General features: G+C 47.4%; 1 protein-coding gene across 2 annotated transcripts in view; it reads left to right on the top strand.

The window, feature by feature from the left end:
* Positions 1–1,906: 1,906 nt before the first annotated feature.
* Positions 1,907–23,328, top strand: part of LOC121302294 (inhibitor of nuclear factor kappa-B kinase subunit beta-like) — a 22,952-nt gene continuing 1,530 nt past the window's right edge. Inside the window, exons 1-21 of one of the 2 annotated variants that reach the window (XM_041232149.1) lie at positions 1,907–2,158; positions 3,398–3,512; positions 3,928–4,022; positions 8,030–8,147; positions 8,520–8,589; positions 10,178–10,266; positions 11,285–11,374; positions 11,688–11,812; positions 13,188–13,295; positions 14,840–14,969; positions 15,238–15,432; positions 16,009–16,123; positions 17,459–17,582; positions 17,885–18,036; positions 18,469–18,530; positions 18,757–18,866; positions 19,449–19,498; positions 19,639–19,738; positions 20,904–21,051; positions 21,541–21,650; positions 23,059–23,158. In XM_041232149.1, coding sequence (XP_041088083.1) covers positions 3,408–3,512; positions 3,928–4,022; positions 8,030–8,147; positions 8,520–8,589; positions 10,178–10,266; positions 11,285–11,374; positions 11,688–11,812; positions 13,188–13,295; positions 14,840–14,969; positions 15,238–15,432; positions 16,009–16,123; positions 17,459–17,582; positions 17,885–18,036; positions 18,469–18,530; positions 18,757–18,866; positions 19,449–19,498; positions 19,639–19,738; positions 20,904–21,051; positions 21,541–21,650; positions 23,059–23,158 — 2,196 coding nt within the window. In that variant the 5' untranslated portion in view covers positions 1,907–2,158; positions 3,398–3,407. The remainder of the gene's footprint in view (positions 2,159–3,397; positions 3,513–3,927; positions 4,023–8,029; positions 8,148–8,519; positions 8,590–10,177; positions 10,267–11,284; positions 11,375–11,687; positions 11,813–13,187; positions 13,296–14,839; positions 14,970–15,237; positions 15,433–16,008; positions 16,124–17,458; positions 17,583–17,884; positions 18,037–18,468; positions 18,531–18,756; positions 18,867–19,448; positions 19,499–19,638; positions 19,739–20,903; positions 21,052–21,540; positions 21,651–23,058; positions 23,159–23,328) is intronic. The other variant, XM_041232150.1, reaches the window with a different exon arrangement.

Genomic DNA, 23,328 nt, shown 5'->3' with positions numbered 1-23,328 from the left:
TCAGAGACAGCATGGAGGGCTGAACTGATACTCACACAGGCACTCATCAGAGACAGCATGGAGGGCTGAACTGATACTCACACAGGCACTCATCAGAGACAGCATGGAGGGCTGAACTGATACTCACACAGACACTCATCAGAGACAGCATGGAGGGCTAAACTGATACTCACACAGGCACTCATCAGAGACAGCATGGAGGGCTGAACTGATACTCAGCCAAGCACTCGTCAGAGACAGCGTGGAGGGCTGAACTGATACTCACACAGGCACTCATCAGAGACAGCATGGAGGGCTGAACTGATACTCACACAGGCACTCATCAGAGACAGCATGGAGGGCTGAACTGATACACAGGCAATCGTCAGAGACAGCGTGGAGGGCTGAACTGATACTCACACAGGCACTCATCAGAGACAGCATGGAGGGCTGAACTGATACTCACACAGGCACTCATCAGAGAAGGCATGGAGGGCTGTGTGTGACCTCCAGCTGCTGCTCCCTGCCATCAGGCTCCTGTGTTACTCCTGCATGCTCTCCAGTGCCCCGGGGATTCACAGAAATGCAGTGTGTGTGAAACCGATGCATGCTCCCAGAAGCTCATGGCTATTTCAGCTAAGCTCAGAGACTGGCTGAAGCACACTCTGTGACCCCTGGCGGCGCTGTTCCCAGAGTCTCGTGGCTCATCTTTTAGTGCAGCACCTGAATCACACAAATACAACCAGGCAAAAACACAACCTGCAAGCCTGACTGTGAACACCCTCACATTTCTGGAGCATGAACTGGAACCCAGCACTGGACTGTGCTGGACATCCTTCCCTCCCATTGGTCCCACAGCAGATCGGTGCAATTCCTACTCGAGTGGTGTAGTGCAAGCGAAACGAAAGAGCGACACTACTGCAGTGGATCATGTGTGACTCCTAACAGCGGCACACCAAGGAAAACATTGTGGACAGTTTAGTAGAAAAGTATACAATACAAATATGATAGGAAAATTGAGTGGAGTTGTTGCACATAATTACCATATGACTCCATATCCACTAGGACAGTTTGGGACAGTTGAGGCTTTTCAACTTATTCCCCCCCCCCCCAATGCATTCTGGTAAGTGTAGTCCTGCTGTGAAAGGGTACCTGAGACAGGTAAAACGTACCAGAATGCTTTGCAATGACAGTTGGAAAGCCTGAACTGTCCCAAACTGTCCTAGTGTGCTGTATATGGTAACTCTGTTTTTATCTGCACAGTACATTTTCACAGCAGACAGTTAGTTGGCAAGACAGACAAAAAAAAACATATTCAGATGAGACATGAATGTGCACTGAGACCAGACTCAAAACGAGACCGGCATGCACAGTACTGCTGGTGCTCTGTCCGCCTGTTTCCACGTCCCTCATGCATTGCGGGCAGTGTTGTAAATGTGACGGCAGTACAAGACCTCGGTGTTCCGCGGCATCGCAGTGACGTGGGGAGATGACCTCATAGTGGTTTCTGGAGGGCTGTGTGAGGGATTTGATAATACAAATATGGAAAACGTATCCATACCTATAACGAAACAATTATTCCCACGCGTCTATTTAAAAAAAACCCTGTATAACTATATATATATATATATATATATATATATATATATATATATATATATATATATATACACACACACACACACACACACACACACACACACACACACACACTGTAGCTGGTTGTAAAATATCAAATAAAAAAGACAGAAAGCTGAAACGGGGGGGACGCATTAACCTCGAATGAGTCGGATCTCAGCCGATGCCCGACCCGCATGTGGTCCCGGGGTGCATACCTGTCCCTGTACAGGTTTGCTTGGCATGTGTCTCCTTCTCCTAATACAGGAGGGTTAATGCGCACTATTTCTTTAAGAAGACAGAGGACCAGGAAACCAGAAAAAAAGTTTCAGGAAGTTACCTTAGAGCAGAGAAACTGGCGAATATAGAGCTTTACAATCTGACAAGAGTACATAATAATCATAGATTGAAGCGTTCTCGGAATAGAAATTGCATTTATATAGCCCTCTCACACACGGGAAATAATTCGGCATGTTACACGTTTGGTAAACAAAACACCATGACCAGCTTTTAAGTCTCTAATAGACACAGGTCTGTAAATTAGCAACCAGGAAGTAAAACGGTAAGTAGCGACGCGCGTTTATTTGTTAATTATAATTAAATGGGGGATCAAAACAACAGAAAATGAAACTAGTTCTGAAGTCTGTTTGTTTTTTGTTTTTTTTCTGCCGTTTGAAATAAATGACGGAAGTAGAATTCCTTCTAAAGTCTGGTGCTGTTTTAAGTTAGTGAGGTACTCGGCTTCTTATTGGCCTGTTCAGACTTTGATCTTCTCCAGACGGAATGATTGGTTTTTGTATTTAAGGGGTTAAATCACGCTGGGGCTGCTGATTTCTGCGTGGGTATTTATAGAGGGGCCGATCCTAAACAATATTTGTTTCTTTTTCGCTCAGCCCAACACTGATTTCAGGGTCAGTACAGTTCAAACGCGCCCCTGCCCACAAACTGTGCCTGAGAGGGCACTGGGCTTTTTCACAGCGTGAGGGCATGGGAAGTGGGCTTGATCTGGTCCGCCGAGTGACAGATTCTGTTTACACTGCGGTACAGTGTAATACATTAATACACACGTTATCATTTTGAATGTTGGATTCAGTCCAAACGTGTACAGCTGCACTTGCAAAAGTTGACCACAGTAAAAAAAACAAAAAACACACACACACACACACACACACACACACACAGAGTAGAGCGTAATAAAGCATAGGTATGCACAAAAAAGCTCAGAGGGGCATGACAAAGCCAGTACAAACAAATAAATCAAATTCTGGTGAGTGCCTATCACGTGGTAAGAGCATAGTAACCGCAGAATTCCAGTGGCCAGCTTTAATAAGAGACTTACCAGGGAATCCTGAGTGACACCATGTATCCATATGAAATGCATCCATGGTAAAGTCATTCAGACTCCAATGGCAGCTCCAGTTACCTGTTACCTGTATTCTGTTCAATGCTCTTCTAAATAAATCCTTATCCAGCTCCAGTTACATCATACAAAGAATGCAGGCAGGTTACAGACTTAAGAGACCAGAGCCGCTGTGCGTGTCATCTTGCAGCGATGGAAATAAGACTCCTACTGCATAGCAGTTCCACCCAATTCCAGGTTTTAAAGTAAGCCCCAGTGTATAGGTATCAAGCTCAGGTGTGTCTTATTAAACTCCTGGTAAAACCAGGAATGGACTGAACTGCTGTGCGACGGGAGCCTTATTTCCATCCCTGCCTTGCGTAGTGAACAGCAGGTACTGCAGACTGCGCGCGCTGTCTCTGTGTCCTCCCTGACTCCTCTCCCTGACCCCTGTGGTTTCAGCTCTGCCAGGATGAGTCGCCCTCCCCCCCAGCAGATTCAGACCAGTGGCCCCTGGGAGATGAAGGAGCGTCTGGGGACGGGGGGCTTTGGAAACGTCATGCGATGGCAGAACAAGGTACGACGGGCCAGGCAAGAATCCCACTGTAGAACTATAAGCCCCTGAGTCAGCTAGTTTCTGCTGGTGTGAAGGCACTTTTCAACGCGTCTGCTTCACTTAGATTCTTATTTATTTATTTACATTTTTATAAGTCCAAAGTTTTGCATCACCTTCTAGATAGAATGAATTGATTGTGCTTCATGAAGTCGAATGAAAGCTGATGAATAATGTTATGTTATCGTATTGAATTACACACCAGCGCTTTGTAGTTCTGTTTGTAAATTGTTCAGGTACAATATTCTGTATAACTACCTTTGAGTCAGATAGTGAAATAAAGCACTGTACAGAGGGAGCTTGTATATCAGCTGCCTGATACCTCATCACACCCCCAGCGTGGCCGATAAACTAACAGACGCTGTTCCATCGTTCCCAGGACACAGAGGAGCAGATCGCCATCAAGCAGTGTCGGCAGGAGCTGAGCCTTCGTAACCGCGAGAGGTGGTGCCTGGAGATTCAGATCATGAAGAAGTGAGTGAGCTCTTATTAAAGTGAAAGCATAGCACAGGGAGAGCATGGGAAAGTACTGTGAAGGACAGAGAGGGATGGGAAAGCATAGGCAAGCATTGTAAGCACAGAGAGGTGTGGTAAAGCATAGGGAAGCATTGTAAAGCACAGAGAGGTGTGGTAAAGCATAGGGAAGCATTGTAAAGCACAGAGAGGTCTGGTAAAGCATAGGCAAGCATTGTAAAGCACAGGAGGTCTGGTAAAGCATAGGGAAGCATTGTAAAGCAGAGAGAGGTCTGGTAAAGCATAGGGAAGCATTGTAAAGCGCAGAGAGGTAAAACATGGTAAACTAACTGTTATAGAAGTGTCCCATAGTAAAAGCACAGTTTTTTCGTTTATTATTAATACTGTTCTTTGTGGTATGGCTTTATAAGAGCTCTCTGGTTTTGAGTTTGGCTCGTCTAGCAGTGATTTCCACAACTGGGAGGCGTGTGGGCGGCAGCATGTGGGCGCAGGGTTATGGTTTGGGGGTTTAGGGTTTTGGAAACGTGCTTTCTGGGGTCCCGCTGGGGCTGGGCTTCCCTGTGGTTCAGACAGCGTCTGAAAAGAGAATTGAATCAGAGTAAAAAACAAAAACTCAAATTGTAGAGCTTTGATCTTTCTACCCGGAGATCCGACGCTGGGAGGGGTGTTCCCCAGCCAGGGAAGACTTTTCCTTTGTTTTTGTTTTTTTTTTAGCATTTTATTTTCAAGGGTTGCCTTTCTTTTAAAATATGATTTACAATCACATCAAAACACAGTCCAATAATCCACAGCCCTTTAATGCCAAGCACCCAGGTCAGCTGCTCAGAGCTGCTGGTCTTGTGTGCATTTTTGTACTAGAATTTCACTAGCTTGTCGTGTTTTAATAGACTGCTTGTAAATCTGTTCTTGAGCCCTGAAGGTGCACAAGGAATCGAGCGCTTGTTCATCAAATGGTTTCTTCTTGAAAAATCCATTTGAGAGCGACTCGGGGATCGCGAGGAGGAAACTGACCATTCGGACGACCGACCAGACCCATCCTGTCCGTGCATTTTAAACCACGTTGTTTCGTGCAAAAGCCCGTTGCAAAACAAAAATGAAGAAAGTTAGCATTGTTTTATTTAGCGGGACTCGCATCTCCCTTGCACCTTGAAGGGTTAACCCTGTGAACACTGGAATGCAGCTGAACTGAGATGCAGTGAAGAACTGAACTGTGCCAAGCGTGTTCAGACAATCAGAGGTTTGAGAGGACCGAAGTCTGCTTCTTAACCTTGATGAGTGTTGTCTTGTTTAATTTTCGCCCTGCTGTTTACAGATGTTTGTCGCCTTAGCGCTGCACCTCCCCTTTATCTGAGAATGGGGCAAGGCCGCACGCAGGGAATACCAGTCTTCTTGCTCAGCACGGCGCTTCAAGGTTCTGTTTGTTTCGTTCTTGTTGTGCACAGTTGTTTTGGGAAGTCTGTGTCAATGCACACTGTGTTACAGTCTGTTCAAAACAATGCATCAGACAAAAGAACATAACTAAATTGAAAAGATTCAGAAACTACATTCAGAGCGCCTGGGGCTTCAACCTAAAATCTTTCAAGTGACGTCTATAAATCTGTAACGTTTGTACAGCTCTGGCCAAAAATTATGTTCCTATTTTTTTTTTTTTTAAATCTCAATCTTAAAATTATAGGTGATGCTAAACTTTTGTCCTTCGCTGGACTCTGCATTCCAGTGAAATAGCTGCTGCTCTGGTGGGGTTACTATGGAGATGGTCATGTGTTTTTGTTGCCAGTATTGATTAGCTGTTCTGTACAGGGAATAGTCTTCAGTTTTATGCCACCCTTGTGCAAGCCTGCTGGGTGCAGAGTGGAGGTGCAGGGCGCTTTGCAGAGGGGAGACGCATCGTTCTTAGTGCTCGGTCCTTGGGCAGACAAACTGTGCTGCAAGCGGTTGGATGGTAGAGGGTTAAAACGCCAGCTCAGGCATTTAGACACAGTTCCACGATCCAAATAAGGGAATTACTCAAGGAGGCTTTGTTCTTTTATTAGATCATAATAAACAGTACAGCCGTGCAACATAAAAATAAATGCAATTAGACAGCGTGTTTTGCATTGTGCCTGCTCCCTGTGCGCGGTGGTCCCCAGCTCCTGGTAAACAGTGTCATATAATCTGTGTGGGAGGCTTCCTGAGACCAGAGACCAAACCACAGTCTGTGTGGGGCGGGAGAGATGAGGAGAGACTAGGAATGTGGTGTGAGAGTCAGCAGAGTTTCGCCCGCAGATCAAAAACAGAAAACAAATATATTTCTAGGGTGCTGCTTCTTCCATTTTCCAGGACGGCCTTCTTATTATAATGCTGGCTGCACATTAATAGTGGGGGCAGAGGAAGAGGAATAGTAATAGTTATTATTATTATTATTATTATTATTATATAATAATAATTAGTAATTTAGCAGAGACTTTTATCCAAAGCGACTTACAGAGACTAGGGGGGTGAACTCTGCTTCATCAACAACTGCTGCTGCTGCAGAGTCTCTTCCAATAGGACCTCGTTTGTTTGCGTCTCATCCGAAGGACGGAGCACAAGGAGGTTCAGTGACTCGGGGTCACACACAGTGAGTCAGTGGCTGAGCTGGGATTTGAACCTCCTGGTATCAAACACCTTTCTTTAACCACTGGACCACCAAGTTAAATCATACAGGTACACTGCGATCACAGTAAAACCTGAAATGCTAAATCTGCTATGCAATGGGACTTTCCTTACAGTTACAGCTCACAGTTAACCCTGGACTGGCTCCAGCTGTGTTGCACTGCGAGCGTCTTTACATCAGTACTCTGCATGGATGCATGCATCAAGTGAAGCTCTAAATTCTGCTCCATGAAGTTGAATGAAAGCTGCTGAATAATGTCACGTTAACATATTGGAATGAAACCTGCTGAATAATGTCACGTTAACATATAATTGCACACCGCTTTGTAGTGTTCTGTATACTTAAAATTGTCATTTCAAAATCTTAACATGAAATACTACTGTGATACTATTATGGCTTCCTTCCGGTAGACCTCTTTTCAATGTCATTGTGTAGTTTCTTTTCATTACACAGTGTTAAATAAAAGATCCCAATTATGTTCATGTCGCTCTCTTCTTTTTTCTCAATCCTGAAATTCTCGTTGATGCAAAGCTCTTAACCGCAGCTGCAGGTGATAGACGTTGTCAGAGCAGATGCAGGTCCTTGTTTCCTGCAGGTTTGTGAGAAATCAGGATCTTCCTTTGCCGAGGTCTGTGTGGAGGCTTTGATTGTGTTCTCTGCAGCAGCAGGATGGGTGGGGAGCCCGGGGGGTGGGGGGGGCGCACCCGTCACCGCAGCGACACGGCGTCCCACAAAAACAGCTTTATAGGGACCTGTAACATTGTGTGCATTCTTGGTATTAAGTCTGTGGTGATTAAAAACATTTTTTTTTTTTTTTTTCTAATTTGGGCTTTAAAAAACTGCAGAAGTTGCGCAAGGATCAGCGTCATTGTTTTTAGTTTTAAGTGCACTCCTTGTTATTGTTCAGAGTGTTTTGAAGATGTTTGTTCGATGGTTAATTTGGGGAGGTGTAGCCGCCCCTCCGGTTCTCTGGGGGGGGGGGGGGGGGGGGGGGGGGGGGGGGGGGGGGGGGGTGGGGGGGGGGGGGGAGGGGGGGGGGGGGGGGAAGACACACATGATTGAGGATGCATTACACCTCACACCTGTGCGAATGTGTGGTGTGTTGTGTAGTGTGTGTGTTTGTGTGTACCAGTGTGTTGAGTTATGCTGTGTGTTTGTGAATGGGTTTTGTATTGTGTGTGTTTTGTTTGTGTGTGTGTTCTGTTGTGCAGTTTGTATGTTGTGTGTGTTTGTGTTGTGTGTTTGTGAATGGGTTTTGTATTGTATGTGTTTTGTTTGTGTGTGTGTGTGTGTGTTTGTGTGCGGGCACATAAAGCCTACAACCCTGCTGAGCCCCCCTCCCCTAACCTCCCTGCCCCTCGCCCCTCTCCAGGTTGAATCACGTCAACGTGGTGGCAGCGCGGGAGGTTCCCGAGGGGCTGCAGAAACTCAACACCAACGACCTGCCACTTCTCGCCATGGAGTACTGCCAGGGAGGGGACCTGCGCAAGGTGAGGGGGGCACTGCCAGGGAGGGGACCTGCACAAGATGAGGGGGGCACTGCCAGGGAGGGGACCTGCGCACGGTGAGAGGGGCACTGCTAGGGGGGGTTGGCTGCGCAAGGTGAGTCCTTGGCAGTGTCCTTGGTTTTTTGTTGTTGTTGTGGTTTTATAAAACAATGTCGTATATCGGAATTTGATTATTATTGTCATTTATATTGCAAACTGCCTAGATACTGTTGAAAAATGAGAAATAAATGATTTTCTAGTCTTTGGTATACTAATGAGCGATGGAACATCCCTCTCTCTCGCTCTCTCTCTCTCTCGCTCGCTCTCTCGCTCTCTCTCTCTCTCTCTCTCTCTCTCTCTCTCTCTCTCTCTCAGTACCTGAACACTCTGGATAATTGCTGCGGGATGCGGGAGGGCTCGATTCTGATCCTGCTCTCAGATATCGGTGAGTCAGTTTTGAGGAGAGGGCTGGAGACCCGGGTTCTGCCGTTCTCACCACAAGCTTTTTAAACAGTAAAAACAGAAACACCCGTCCCACAGCCTCCTAGCAAAGCAGTCATCCGGAAATCAGCAGAAGCGTTTTCACAGGCACACCCATCCACTTCCTCACAGAATACAACAACGCTGAGTAAAATCAGAGCAGGAGAAAGGGTGGAGGACTGGCAGATTAACCATGAGGGGGAAAGGAGTCCCTGTCACTTCCACTTCCTCCCACCTGTCCGTCAGAAATAACCTGGCAGGAACCGCGTGGCGGTCGTGAGTCACTGTGACATCACCGTGACTTCATCAGCAGCGAGGTGACTGCGCTGCTTTGTTCTCCAGCAGTGGCCAAATGTTTTGCATCATCACCTTATAAAATGAAGTGATTTTCCTTCATAAAGTGGAAGGAAACCTGCTGGATAACATTTCTCTACCATGTTGACTTACACACCGCTGTGTAGTTTTCCAAATCCTTAATGAAAAAATTTTGACAAATGAGACATTTCAAAATCTAACGGGAGATACTGTCACAGTCAGACCATTTCAATATCAGATTACACACAGTAACACAAAAGCAGCAATTTAAAAGTTACATTAAAACCCATGCAGATAAGAAAGCCGTTTCATAAAAGTGTGTTTTTAGTCTTGACTTGAAAACTGTAACGGTCCCAGCTTGCCTGACAAACGAAGGCGGAGCATCCCATAATTTCAGAGCTCTGCTAGAAAAAGCCCTCCCTCCTCCCGTGGTGCTTTTGTTGACCCAAGGAATAACCAGCAGCCCCGCGTCCTGTGATCCTGTGTTTGGAAGAGACAGGGTCAGTAACTCCTGCAAATAACGAGCTGCTATAATAATAATAATAATAATAATAATAATAATAATAATTAATGCAGAATTCCTGGACCCCAGGGGGCGCGGTTGTGGAGTCAGGAAATCTCGGGTTGGTTTCCTCAGGAAATCTTGCAGCCATTTCTGTCCCCCCTGGGGGTGGGATGAGGTCACAGTGAGCGTGCCCACCTGCCAGCTGTGTGAGTCATGGGTTCAAGGTCACAGGGAGACAGGCATTCAAACACACGCATACAGTGCCAGGGTCGTGCATTCTACATACGCACTCAAACACACGCTCGCCATCGCACACGCACTGGGGTGGATGCAGCAAAACTCCAAGTAATTAGAGACTCTGTTTAACCTGCATAGTGTCCCATAGCTTCAGCTACCACCAAAAGAGACATTAAATACAAAAATTATATCACAAAAAAGTCTACCGGAAGCCCTAATAGTAGTACAGTAGTATTTCCTGTTAGATTTCAAAGTGTCACATTTCTATAGGGTAAACTTTTGCCCATAGCTGTAGACTCCCACACTGGTCTCTTCCCCAGCCTACCCAGGATTTATCACGGGCAACAAGATTCTAAATATCAACTCTGCTTGAAAATCTTAAGATAAGGAAAGAAGGGATGTAACTGTCCCCCTCTCTCTCTCTCCTCCTCCCTCCCTCTCCCTCCCTTCTCTCTCTCTCTCTCTCTCTCTCTCTCTCTCTCTCTCTCTCTCTCAGCCTCGGCGCTGCGCTATCTCCACGAGAACAGGATCATCCACCGTGACCTGAAGCCGGAGAACATCGTGCTGCAGCAGGGGGAGCAGCGGGTGAGTGAGCCGGGTTCGAGCTCCTGAGAGAGGCAGAGCTGCACACAGCGCGGGAAGCAGCCAGGCCGCTTCAATGCGCTCCTCACAGCTGCTCAACCCGGGAATTTGAGATTTAAAAGCCCCTGCTGTTTTGAAAACGCCCCCTGGGTGCCCCAGTTTACACATGCGATGTGAACATCACGGTTATTTGAGAATGAAAGGGGTATTTCTGCTACAGAAAGTGTTGTTTTGAGCTTGCTAAATAAAAGAAGTCATGCCTTATCATTACAGGGCAGAGGCAACAATTCTGCAACAAAAAAAAAAAAACATTGAGATTTGTAAAGCTGCGTGACAAAACTTGAACTGCACAAGGATGATGGAAAGTGTGAGGTGGTTTTAAACATGTCTCATGAAGCTGCCGTTCAGCTCTGCTGCCTCCTCTCTCTTTAAGGCTGTATGGTTTGGCCCGGGCAGCGCTGTTTCGAGCTCCCCTGGGACCATGCCCTTCCCCAATGCCATTTCAACTTCCCTCCCATCCTGTGCCAACTGTTATCAAGAGTCCCACACAGCCCACATGGAACAATAAAACTGCTTCCTGGAAACCAAAGGTCACTGAGCGCTCTCACATAATTTTAGAATTGTTTGATCGGTCGCCCCCGAGCCTCTCTGGTCTGGTACGTCAGTCAGCTTCATGTTTCCATCCCCCCCCCCCCCCCTCCCCCCGCTGCTGGGACTCGGCGTCTGCGCCGCGCCACTCTGTGTTACCCCACTGTTTCCGGCTCTGTGACCCACCCTCCCAAACTCACTCATTGCAGGAATGCGTAACAGTGTAGACAGTACCGACACGCTGTGATGCATTTTCACATCTTGAATATTGATTTTGGATCATAACCCTGTGCTGCCAGTACTGCAAGTCTCCTTGGATAAAGGAGTCTGCCAAATAAATAATCAGAATAATAATAGTAATAATAATAATAATAATAATAATGCAGACTTTGCTGTAAAGTGCGTCACTGACTGTGTCTCCCTGTCTTTTCAGCTGATCCACAAGATCATTGATCTGGGCTATGCCAAGGAGCTGGACCAGAGCAGCCTGTGCACCTCCTTTGTGGGAACCCTGCAGTACCTGGTGAGGCTCTAGCGCCACCCTTACCCTTACCCTAACCCTAACCCTTCACTGCACAGAGCCATTGACCCCCTTGTTAAGAAAGGCTACTGGAATCACTTTGGGTTCTTTTATCGGACAGGGGGTAATTTTTCCTTTCTTAAAAAAAAAAAAATGCATGCATAAATATACAAAGTGAATGTCTTTTATAAGAATGTAGCCCCAAAGTTTAATGGTAGCAGTGATGGCACAGAGACTGCAATAATAACTCTAACACTAATGTCTTTGGTTAATGCGAGTGTTCTCCCTGTTCCCCGCGGCTGTGTTTGCCCCCCAGGCTCCGGAGCTGCTGGAGCAGCGCAAGTACACGGTGACGGTGGATTACTGGAGCTTCGGCACCCTGGTGTTTGAGTGCATCACCGGCTTCAGACCCTTCCTACCCACCTGGCAGCCCGTGCCCTGGTATGAGCCTCTTGCCCCTCGCCCCTTGCCCCTCGCCCGTCACAGATCCCCTCTCATAAGACTCCTATTCACCCTTTCCAGGTTTTACTACCAGTCCTATTATTATTATTATTATTATTATTATTATTATTATTATTATTATTATTATTATTCATATCCAGGGCAACTTACAGTTGTATATAAAAATACATATCAAGAATTACAGTACAGTTAAGAGCAAGATACAAAATACAATGACTTCAGTCCTAATAAGAGCAAATACAAAACACAGCTTGATTTGATATCGGGGCAGTTCAGGAGCAGAGAACAGTGTTTATAGTTACATCAGAGTTAGATATGAGTGCAGATGAAATACAAGATAATACAGACTGGGTTCATTGCAGGATTAAATACAGTAAAATAGGGAGCAGATCAGTTCAAGTTAAAGTGCATTAAAGGCAGAGTGCTGGATAGTGCAGAAGGGAAGAGTTTTGCAGGTGTTGTCTGAAGAGCTGTGTCTTGAGGAGGCTCTGGAAGGTGGTCAGGGACTGGGCAGTCCGACCCCTGTAGGAAGGTTGTTCCACCACTGCGGGGTGAGGGTGGAGACCGTCACAGTGTATAGGTAACAAGCCAGAGAGTATCTTATTAAAGTCCCTGCAAAACCAGGAATGGATCAAACTGCTATGCAACGGGAGTCTTCATTTCCATCACGGAATACAATAAAGGAAACAGCCCGTTCACTCCACCTTCTTTTTAAACAGTGACAGTGAGGCGAGAGTTAAATTCTCAGAGCCTGTTCCGGGGCGCGGCCGGGCTTTGACCTCTCTGCTCTCGGGCCCTCGTGGGCAGTTGTTTTTCAGGCTGTTCTGCTGGATTTCTGAGAACTTGGACGTGTCTGGTGTGGTTTTCTGTTAAAGCGTGCTTGTGAAAGGACCCCAGGAGGAAAGCACAGCGTTCCAGTCCTGGCTGTGTCGAGATTTGATTCCATTACACTCGCCTTTGTTTTATTCCGCTCAATTTCATAACGCTGGAACACCTCTTTCTGTATTGTTTTCAAAAGCTGTTAGAAAAGAAAAAAAAAGCCATTTGCTAGCTATCTCTAAAGATTATATATCCATAAACAGCTTTGTCCTGTTGCTTGCAAACCATTGAAAACACGCTCAATACAATACTCTGGCATTTGAATGCCTCGTGGCTCTTTTCATCGTCCCATTAGAAGGAGTGTGTGCGTGCGTGCGTGAGTGTGTGTGCACGTGCATGCGTGCGTGTGTATGTTTGCGTGTGCGTGTGCGTGTGCTGGTCTTGCTCCCAGTAGGCTGTACCCTTGCAGAGGTGTGAATGGCTCTAGTTCCAGGGGGCACCTAGTCATTCATAACCGGGCTGCTCTCTTGGGCAGGCACACCAAGCTGAAGCTGAAACAGGAAGATGACATCGTGGTTTATGAAGACCTGAGTGGAGAGGTGAAGTTCTCCAAACACCTGCCCTACCCCAACAACCTCAACAGGTGGGTCCCCTCACCCCAGCACCCTGCCTTCCGCACAGCACCGGCTGTGTCTCAGGAACCACTCTTCCAGCCGGGATGCAACCTGGCAAAGGCATTCCTTCTCACAGGTCCTGGAGGGTTTTCCCAGTGTCCAGTCAGCTGCCATGCTGGCTGCTACTGACTGTTGGTTGTAGTCTACTAAAGGCTCATTATATATATATATAAAGCATATGATATGGTTTATTTAGATTTCCAGAAAGCTTTTGACAAAGTCCCGCACAAAAGATTAATTCTCAAACTGAACGCAGTTGGGATTCAAGGAAACACATGTACATGGATTAGGGAGTGGTTAACATGTAGAAAACAGAAAGTACTGATTAGAGGAAAAACCTCAGAATGGAGTGTGGTAACCAGCGGTGTACCACAGGGATCAGTATTAGGTCCTCTGCTATTCCTAATCTACATTAATGATTTAGATTCTGGTATAGTAAGCAAACTTGTTAAATTTGCAGACGACACAAAAGTAGGAGGAGTGGCAAACACTGTTGCAGCAGCAAAGGTCATTCAAAATGATCTAGACAAGATTCAGAACTGGGACACATGGCAAATGACATTTAATAGAGAAAAGTGTAAGGTACTGCACGCAGGAAATAAAAATGTACATTATAAATATCATATGGGAGATATTGAAATTGGAGAAGGAATCTATGAAAAAGACCTAGGAGTTTTTGTTGACCCAGAAATGTCTTCTTCTAGGCAATGTGGGGAAGCTATAAAAAAGGCCAACAAGATTCTCGGATACATTGTGAAAAGTGTTGAATTTAAATCAAGGGAAGTAATGTTAAAACTGCAATGCACTAGTAAGACCTCATCTTGAATATTGTGTGCAGTTCTGGTCACCTCGCTATAAAAAAGATATTGCTGCTCTAGAAAGAGTGCAAAGAAGAGCGACCAGAATTATTCCGGGCTTAAAAGGCATGTCATATGCAGACAGGCTAAAATAATTGAATCTGTTCAGTCTTGAACAAAGAAGACTACGTGGCGACTTAATTCAAGCATTCAAAATTCTAAAAAGGTATTGACAGTGTCGACCCAAGGGACTTTTTCAGCCTGAAAAAAGAAACAAGGACCAGGGGTCACAAATGGAGTTTAGAAAAAGGGGCATTCAGAACAGAAAATAGGAGACACTTTTTTACACAGAGAATTGTGAGGGTCTGGAATCAACTCCCCAGTAATGTTGTTGAAGCTGACACCCTGGGATCCTTCAAGAAGCTGCTTGATGAGATTTTGGGATCAATAAGCTACTAACAACCAAACGAGCAAGATGGGCCGAATGGCCTCCTCTCGTTTGTAAACTTTCTTATGTTCTTATGTTCTTATATATATATAATATATATATATCATTTTAAATGGCTTTCTGTAAAGTGGCCTTCCAATCATTTTATTTTGTTATGTTGAATTAGTTTCAAGTCCAGGGCTATTAGTATGATGATGATGATGATTATTATGATGGTTGCTGTGCTGTGTCGGGACCCCCTTGTAAACGAGCCCCGCCCCTCCCCAAGGTTCCTCTTGGAGAAGATGGAGTGCTGGCTGCAGACCATGCTGAAGTGGAACCCCCAGAAGAGGGGCACAGACCCCACGTACGGACCCAACGGCTGCTTCAAAGCGCTGGACGACATCCTGGGACTGAAGGTGAGCTCACTGATCCGGGGATGGGAATAAAGACTCCCGCTGCGTAGCGGTTTGATCTGTTCCTGGTTTCACTGTGAGTTTAATAAGACACTCAGTTGAGCTTGTTACCTGTACACACGGGGCTGATCAAGCTGGTATGAGGTGGGATGGGAGTAAGACGCCTATTGCAGAGCACTTTCACCCATCCCAGGTTTGAATATGTGTAGGTTAGCCCCATGTGTGTAGGTAACAAGCTCAGGGTTTTTAAACTTCACTTCTCTCCCACTAGCTGGTTCACGTGCTCAACATGGTGAGCGCTGAGATCCACACCTTCCCCGTCACGGACCGGACCAGCGTGCCGGAGCTGCAGGAGCGAATCGCCATCGAGACGCACATCGAACCGGCCAATCAGGAGCTGCTGCTGGAGGCGGGGCTGCCCCTCGACCCCCAGAAAGAGGCTGCGGAGTGCGCGGTCGACTACAAGGTGAAAGAATCCCCCTGCTGAGCCATCTGTTAGCCAGTCATCTGGGGCTGGGATCAGGGGTCCCTTTGCAGAGCAGTCTGAGACACTGTGAGCTTCGTTAGAGACGTGTTCAGCCCATCGGAGCTGTCCGGTTACTCGCAGCTGATTGATCTCTGAAGTTTGTGAAGACGGGTCTGAAAGGATCCCAGTGATTCAGCATCAACAACTTGTTATTCCTTGGTCTCAGTGGCCCCTGTGTGTCTATGGACCCCCTGTGTCTCAGTGGCTCCTGTGTGCCCCCCCTGTGTCTCAGTGGCCCCTTTGTGTCTCAGTGGCCCCTGTGTGCCCCACCCCCTGTGTCTCAGTGACCCCTGTGTGCCCCCCTGTGTCTCAGTGGCCCCTGTGTGCCCCCCTGTGTCTCAGTGGCTCCTGTGTGCCCCCCCTGTGTCTCAGTGGCCCCTGTGTGCCCCCCTGTGTCTCAGTGGCCCCTGTGTGCCCCACCCCTGTGTCTCAGTGACCCCTGTGTGCCCCCCTGTGTCTCAGTGGCCCCTGTGTGCCCCCCCTGTGTCTCAGTGGCCTCTGTGTTTATCTTCACAGCTAATTGATGGCCGCCGGACTGACATGCCGCTAGTCTTCCTGTTCGACAGGAGCAAGAGCAGCTACGAGCCCCAGTTCAGCCAGAGGCCCATGCCAGACAACATCAAGTTCGTGCGTGAGTAAAGACAAAAGAACTGATGAAACGTTTCGAAATCTGACACGAAATACTACTGTATCGATAGCATGGCTTCCAGTAGACTTTTTTGCAGATTTTTATTTATTTATTTATTTATTTATTTATTTATTTTTTAATAATTTTGTTTGTAACTTTTTTATCCAAGTTACGTTCATAAACCTTTTTTTTTTTTAAATGTGTCAATTAACAAATTCTGTAGGGTGATGCTTTTAGCTATAGCTGTGTATGTATGTATGTGTGTGTGTGTGTGTGTGTGTGTGTGTGTGTGTGTGTGTGTGTGAGCGATGTGTGTGTATATATCTATATATCTATATATATATATATATATATATATATATACATACACTCGATATATTACATACAGAGCTGTACAATCTTACACACACATAGCTGTCATTTATAATGTATAGAAAGCAATGGAGGGGCTCTCCTATGCATATTAGTATTATATTAGTATATTATTATATTATTTTCACGTTATTATGTCCATGTCATATTAAATCACCCAATTTAGTGGATTTTTTATATCAAAACGAACTATGTACTGTTCTAGCATCAACAACTGCTGCTGCTGCAGAGTCACTTCCAATAGGACCTCGTTTGTTTTACGTCTCATCTGAAGGACGGAGCACAAGGAGGTTCAGTGACTTGCTCAGGGTCACACACACACAAGGAGGTTCAGTGACTTGCTCAGGGTCTCACACACACAAGGAGGTTCAGTGACTTGCTCAGGGTCTCACACACACAACACAAGGAGTCACCAGTCCTTCAGTGATTTGCTAGTTTCAGCAGGGTATCCCAACGTCCACCAGCACAAGGAGGTTCAGTGACTTGCTCAGGGTCACACACACACAAGGAGGTTCAGGGACTTGCTGCACACAAGGAGGTTCAGTGACTTGCTCAGGGTTCAACACACAAGGAGGTTTCAGGGACTTGCTCAAGGGCTCTCCACAAACAAGGAGGTCTCAGTGACTTGCTCAGGGTTCTAGTGTGTCACAAAACACACACACAAGGAGGTTCAGTGACTTGCTCAGGGTCTCACACACACAAGGAGGTTCAGTGACTTGCTCAGGGTCTCACACACACAGAGGTTCAGTGACTTGCTCAGGGTCACACACACACAAGGAGTGTTCAGTGACTTGCTCAGGGTCTAACACACACACAGACTTTAAGCTCAGGGCTCAGGGTCTCACACAGGGTTAGGGTCGGGGTTAGTGCTGGATCTGTCCTGGTGGTTCTGGGCGAGTCCAGCTTCCTAACAGCTTGATTGAATATCACCCCTGGGTTGTGCTTGTCTCGTTCTGCGTGGCACAGAGACAGACCCGGAGAAGGTGCTGCCGTACAGTCCGCTGAGACGCACGTGGAGCCAGGCATGGCACACCACCCGCACCCTGAAGGAGGACTGGCAGCGCGTCCAGCAGGGGCAGAAAGCAGCGCTGTAAGAGTCCTCACTGAGGCACACTGTACTTTATATATACAGGGCTGGGAAAGAGACCCCCATTGCAGAGCCGTTTGATCCATTGCTGGTTTCACTAGGAGTTTAATATTTAATAATAAGTGTGCCTCGACACACTGGGGCTAATCAAGCTTGTAGTAAGAGCTGGAGAGGGTGAAACTGCTATGCAATGGGAGTCTTTTATCCATCCCTTTATTATATACAGATATATACATTTATATACATTATATATACACTAACCTGCAGAGCCTGACTCTCATTATTCTCTCCTCTCCTCTCATCAGTATGAGCCTCTTGCGGCACAATGGCACTCTGTCCAAGCAGAAGAACGAGATGATCTCCATGCAGCAGCGGCTCAAGGCCAAGCTGGACTTCTTCAAGAGCAGCATCCAGCTGGACATGGAGAAGTACCTGGAGCAGAAGGGCAGCGGCATCGGTGAGGGAGGGAGAGGGGAAAGGAGGGGGGCAGGAAGGAAGAGGGGAAGGGATAGAGGGAAAGGGAGAGATGGGAGAGAGGGAGACGGGGGTAGTCATTGAGCTTGCAGAAGGGAGACGGAAACAAAACAGCACTGTCCCATACTGATGGGACAACCTGCCACAGCCAGGAAGGGCATTTCAGAATCAACCAGGTTTGACTGCGAGCTGAGCTGAGCTGCTGTGTTCGTTTTTACAGTCACTTGTACCTTATTAAGTTCATAGTAAAAGCTGGAGTGGCTGTGACTGCTATGAAGCGGGAGTCTTGTACCCGATTCGCACGGCCTGCTGTGAATGGCAGTTGAGATGATCGTGCTTCAGTTATATATTGAGTGTTGGTCAGGCATTGCTTCCAATGTAAGGATATAGAAGAGTCTTCTTTCTCTCCCTGCAGCCTCAGAGAAGATGATTTCAGCCTGGCGGGAGATGCAGCAGGCAGCGCTGAGCTGTGGGCAGGTAGGGGCTCAGAACAGCGCACTCAGGATCCCAAATGGGGCACGTGCAGCCACTACTCAGATGGCATATTTGAATTCTTTAATACAATAGTTACATTTCTGCGCTAGTGAACCTCCTGGTAACAAGCCCCTTTCTTTAACCACTGAACCACTCAGCTTTCTTGCACAGCAGCTCTGAATATATCAGGGGAGGTTTGAAGGAAGTCACGGCTGCTTTGTCTTTGCAGATGGAGGAGGTGACTCAACTGGATATCCAGATGATGGCGCTGCAGACCGACATCGTGGATCTGCAGAGGACCCCGCCAGGGTGGAAATACGGAGACGCACTCGATGGGCTGTGAGTCCCGGGAGGGGAGGGGAGGGGGGCTGCACGAAACGAAGGACAAATACGCTGACAGCATGGCTGCAGAATTCATCCAGGTTTTCTAGACAGAATTAAATGATTCACTGACCAGGAAAGCAGTTATATTAATTATTATTAATTTGTCGTTATGCTTACAGAGACCAGGGGGGTGAACTGAACTGTTGAACTAGGGGGATACAACTGCGGCTGCTGCAGAGTCTCTTCCAATAGGACCTCGTTTGTTTTGCGTCTCATGCGAAGGACGGAGCACAAGGAGGTTCAGTGGCTTGCTCAGGGTCACACACAGCGAGTCAGTGGCTGAGCTGGGATTTGAACCTCCTGGTATCAAACCCCTTTCTTTAACCACAGGACCACCAAGCCTGTATGGGTTCAGCTCAGTAATTCAGGGTGCAGGTGGAAGACAGACTAAGGGCAGCGTGACAGTCAGTTAAAAGATACAGAAAATAGTGATGCAAGCAGGGGTCAAGCTGGGTTGGGGGGGGGATGGGGGGCTGCAGCCAGCTGGGTCTGGCTTGTTGGTTCAGAAACCTGACACTCTAACCTGTTCCCCCGCAGAGAGGCGAAATCCATGGAGCTGTACCGCAGACTGAGGGAGAAGCCTCGAGGTAAGAGCCCCTGAATCATTAACCCTGTGAACAACGTGTCGGAGGAGCCCCTGAATCATTAACCCTGTGAACAGCCTCTTTGTTGAGTGCTAGTTATTGCTGTGCTGTTTGCAATGATTACAGCGCCTCTCCCTCCTCAGACCAGCGCAGCTCCGGTGACTGCCAGGACATTGTGCGTCTCGTGGTTCAGGCCGTGCAGATCTACGAGAAGAAGCTGAAGGATTTCTACACACACCTCAGGTAATGTGCGCTGTGCCGGGCTGGGGTGGGACCAGCATGCACTGCAGGGGAGCTCCATTCGGCTTTCAATTACCGCTTTGTAGTTTTCCAGATACTTCACAGGGAAAAAATGACAACAGTGGAAAAATGTGGCATTTCGAAACCTAACACGAAATACTACTGTACTGCTATTGTGACTTCTTTCAGGTAGACTTTTGCGATTTTGTAGTTAATTTGATTACACAGTGTTACGTAAAAGAGCTGAATTATGTCCATACAGTTTTTTTTTGTTTTGTTTATTTTATTTTATTAATAGTCTCAATCCTAAAATTCTAGGCGATGCAAAAGTTTTGGCCAGAGCTCTATTTGTACAGCAGTTAACTGCCTATAGAAAAAAACAGTGAAGAAATCTTGCATATGAACAGTAAATGGCCAGCGCTGTACACTGCACTACAGCGTAGACCAGGGCTGTCCAATCACAGTCCTGGAGGGCCATTCCACTCCAGCTTTCTTTGTTTAACAGATACAATGAGAATGAATGCTTTCAGGGTCTGGATGGAGGTTTATATTTAATTGGTTCATTTAAACAATTCAGAACAGGGTTGGAAAAAAGACCAGGACTGGAATGCGGCCCATGTGGCCGCTCCCCTGATGTACACTGTAATGCCTACGTCTGTGTTTGTGATGACGGGGGGTGCAGTCCTTGAGCGCTGCTCCCTGCTGTCTCCCTGCTGTCTCCCGGGCTCACTCCCCTCCCGCTCCCCTCCCGCTCCCGTGGTGTACACTGTAATGCCCACGCCTGTGTTTGAGCTGAGTGTTTGTGACGACGGGGGGTGCAGTCCCTGAGCGCTGCTCCCTACTGTCTCCCTGCTGTCTGCCTGCTGTCTCCCTGGCTCACTCCCCTTTCGCTCCCCTGGTGTACACTGTAATGCCCACGTCTGTGTTTGAGCTGAGTGTTTGTGATGACGGGGGGTGCAGTCCCTGAGCGCTGCTCTCTGCTGTCTCCCTACTGTCTCCCTGCTGTCTCCCTGGCTCACTCCCCTTCCGCTCCCCTGATGTACACTGTAATCCCCACGCCTGTGTTTGAGCAGATTGTTTGTGATGACGGGGGGTGCAGTCCCTGAGCACTTCTCTCTGCTGTCTCCCTGCTCTCTCCCTGGCTCACTCCCCTCCCGCTCCCCTGCAGTAAGACGGTGGTGTGCCGGCAGAAGGTGATGGAGCTGCAGCCCCAGGTGGAGGGGCTGCTTCAGCAGATGAGCGTGAGTGAAGGGATGGTCCGGAGCCTGCAGGAGAGGAGGCAGAAGGAGCTCTGGAACCTGCTCAAGGTGGCCTGTGTAAGTCCCGGGGGGGGCGGTGGGGGGGGGAGGTCTGTGTGAGTGAAGAGCCTATGTCCAGCTCTGGACAAAAACATTGCATCCCCCTATACAATCATCTAATTTTTCTTCATAAAGTCCAGTGAAACCTGCTGAATGATGTTAACTTACCATATTGAATTACACGCCGTTTTGTAGCTTTCCATCTACTTAACAGAAAAACTGACGAATTGAAAAATGTCAGAAATCTAACATGTAATACCTCTGTGCTATTATTGTGGCTTCCAGTAGACTTTTGCGATATCATTGTGTAGTTTGTTAAATAAAATATCTAAATTCTGTTCATGTCGTTTTTTTCTTTGCACTGATTGTAGCTGGAAGCCGTGATCCTGATCCAGGGTGGTCGTGGTTTCCTGTTTCTCTTGTTGCTGATGACAATGTCACTCTCCCTGCACAGTGACGATGACGATGACGATGATGATAGTAATAACAGTTCTGCCTCTCTTTCAGAGTAAGGTGCGCAGCCCGTTGAGTGGCAGCCCAGAGGGGGGAGCCCCGTCCCAGCTCGTCTCTCCCGGGCGATCCCTGAACAGGACACTGCCGGATGAGACCCGCTGCAGGTGAGCAGAACATGGGAACCAGGCTTCGGGACAACCCAACAGAACCCTTTAAAGTACAAGGGACATGTGTGTGTGTGTGTGTGTGTGTGTGTGTGTGTGTCAGTGTGTGATTGAGCGTGTGTGTATGTGTGTCAGTGTGTGTGTGTGTGTGTGTGTGTGTGTGTGTGTGTGTGTGTGTGTGTGTGTGTCAGTGTGTGTGTGTGTGTGTGTGTGTGTGTGTCAGTGTGTGATTGCGTGTGTGTGTATGTGTGTGTGTGTGTGTGTGTGTGTGTGTGTGTGTGTGTGTGTGTGTGTGTGTGTGTGTGTGTGTGTGTGTGTGTGTGTGTGTGTGTGTCAGTGTGTGTGTGTGTGTGTGTGTGTGTGTGTGTGTGTGTGTGTGTGTGTGTGTGTGTGTGTGTGTGTGTGTGTGTGTGTGTGTGTGTGTGTGTCAGTGTGTGTGTGTGTGTGTGTGTGTGTGTGTGATTGAGCGTGTGTGTGTATGTGTGTGTGTGTGTGTGTGTGTGTGTGTGTCAGTGTGTGTGTGTGTGTGTGTGTGTGTGTGTCAGTGTGTGTGTGTGTGTGTATGTGTGTGTGTGTGTGTGTGTGTGTGTGTGTGTGTGTGTGTGTGTGTGTGTGTGTGTGTGTGTGTGTGTGTGTGTGTGTGTGTGTGTGTGTGTGTGTGTGTGTGTGTGTGTGTGTGTGTGTGTGTGTGTGTGTGTGTGTGTGTGTGTGTGTGTGTGTGTGTGTGTGTGTGTGTGTGTGTCAGTGTGTGTGTGTGTGTGTGTGTGTGTGTGTGTGTGTGTGTGTGTGTGTGTGTGTGTGTGTGTGTGTGTGTGTGTGTGTGTGTGTGTGTGTGTGTGTGTGTGTGTGTGTGTGTGTGTGTGTGTGTGTGTCAGTGTGTGTGTGTGTGTGTGTGTGTGTGTGTGTGTCAGTGTGTGTGTGTGTGTGTGTGTGTGTGTGTGTGTGTGTGTGTGTGTGTGTGTGTGTGTGTGTGTGTGTGTGTGTGTGTGTGTGTGTGTGTGTGTGTGTGTGTGTGTGTGTGTGTGTGTGTGTGTGTGTGTGTGTGTGTGTGTGTGTGTGTGTGTGTGAGTGCGCGTGTGTGTGTGTGTGTGTGTGTGTGTGTGTGTGTGTCCCACAAGTAAAAAACGATGCTGACTTTTGTTGTTTTATTGCAATTAGTTTTTTGCATGAAACATCAGCGTTTTAAAATTTACTGACAGGTTTGTATGCAAATTGTCATTTTCCTTTGAGGCGCTCTCAAATGTATTTTTTAAGAAGAAACCTGTTTGAACAGCCTCTCGATTCCTTGTGCAGTGGGGATGAGAGGGAGAGAGGGAAGGGAGAGAAGGAGAGGGAAAGGTGGAGGGAGGGAGGAGTAGAACTGAGGATATTAACCAGCGTGTTTGTTTCCCTGCTGTGGTCTCTGCAGTGACGACTCTCTCCTGGTGATCGAGGAGAGCAAGGCCTTCGAGAGCCGGTTGCAGAGCCTGGTTCAGGAGACGCTGGAGGAGCAGGAGCGGGACAGCAAGGTAGATTCGGCTGTCCGGAGGGGGATTCAAAGGGCAGTGCCCTGCGCACCACCGCGCTGCTTCCATCCATGTGAAAGCGCTTGAGAGGCCTGAGAGGCGCTTGAACGCTTGGGTGACAGCAGCACTTTAACAGAATTGTGGGTTTTGAATTATATATATATAAGTTAATA

The sequence above is a fragment of the Polyodon spathula genome, chromosome 29, assembly GCF_017654505.1.
Source record: "Polyodon spathula isolate WHYD16114869_AA chromosome 29, ASM1765450v1, whole genome shotgun sequence".
In the NCBI taxonomy this organism is placed as follows: Eukaryota; Metazoa; Chordata; class Actinopteri; order Acipenseriformes; family Polyodontidae; genus Polyodon; species Polyodon spathula.
Note: the sequence above shows the minus strand (reverse complement) of the source record. Positions and strands in the feature narration are given on the sequence as shown.